Here is a 1132-nt window from a genome sequence, read left to right as displayed (position 1 = left end):
GTTACACCTCCAGCACCACCAGCAGGAGCAGGAGGAGGATTCAGTTTGGTGTACTAGATGCCGCGTGCACCTGGACCTGCACCTGGACCTGGATCTGCACCTGGATCTGCACCTGGATCTGCACCTGGACCAGTGTGGCAAAGTTAGAAAGATGAATGCGCTGCTTCCCATGTGAGCCGCTTTAAGATCACACTCTTCTACCAACACTGGGAGGCTGAACCTCATCTGGAGGGAGGGAGGGACCACCATGAGGGACATCTAGTTGCGGGTTGTTCTTCTCATTCAATATTAGTTTGGTTAGTCATCCTGCAGATCTTTGAGACTCATCGCTGCCGGCTGCATGATGATGTGTTTCCCGCCAGCATGCAGGGAGCATTAATCTAAAGGAAGTGGGTCAGATTGTTGTCATTATGATAAAAGGAGGCACACTGGACACAACGTAGCAGGTGTTGGATCATTCAACACGCCGGTCTGCTTCCTATAAGGTCATCCTCATCATCAGTGGATGGCTCTTTGCGGCGTGACGGCTACAAATGTTACAAAAATGATGGCCGCTTACAACGGTGGCTCCTCAGCGGTGGCCGCCCATCACCCGCATCACCACCACCACCAGCTCCCTCACCTCCCGCCTCCACACATGCACCACCACAACAACAACAGCCACACGGCCGCGGCGGTGATGCTCAATCCCGGTCAGCAGCAGCCCTACTTCCCGTCTCCTGCACCCGGACAAGCCCCCGGACCGGCGGCCCAGGTCCAGGTCCAAGCCGCCGCGGTCAAAGCTCACCATCACCGTCAGCACAACACGCACCACCTGCAGCCGCAGCTGGACATCGAGCTGGACCGGCCCATCGGTTATGGAGCGTTTGGGGTCGTTTGGTAAGTTCCTGCACCACCACAACAACAGCAGTCCGGCATGTTTGGACACATTTTACTCAAAGACCTGTAGATCTGTCTGTCGTGCATCGGGCAGCCACAGCTTTCTCTGAACTGTAGTTTCATGTGGAAAGAGTCTCGTGAAAGCTTTGTCAGCTGATGTTGGACATGTGTACACTGGATTCTAAAATCGTTTCAGTTAATGCACAACAGCCAGCAAAGAACTGGTGACGCTTACTGTGATGAAGTCGATGCA

General features: G+C 54.2%; 1 protein-coding gene across 1 annotated transcript in view; it reads left to right on the top strand.

The window, feature by feature from the left end:
* Positions 1–505: 505 nt before the first annotated feature.
* nlk2 (nemo-like kinase, type 2) overlaps positions 506–1132 on the top strand; it is a gene marked incomplete at its 5' end in the record, with an annotated part of 17415 nt that continues 16788 nt past the window's right edge. Inside the window, one exon of the mRNA XM_079271247.1 lies at positions 506–879. Coding sequence (XP_079127373.1) covers positions 506–879 — 374 coding nt within the window. The remainder of the gene's footprint in view (positions 880–1132) is intronic.

Source organism: Melanostigma gelatinosum (assembly GCF_949748355.1).
Source record: "Melanostigma gelatinosum genome assembly, chromosome: 7".
In the NCBI taxonomy this organism is placed as follows: Eukaryota; Metazoa; Chordata; class Actinopteri; order Perciformes; family Zoarcidae; genus Melanostigma; species Melanostigma gelatinosum.
The sequence above is the reverse complement of the archived record's forward strand: the minus strand, read 5'-3'. Positions and strand labels throughout refer to the sequence as shown.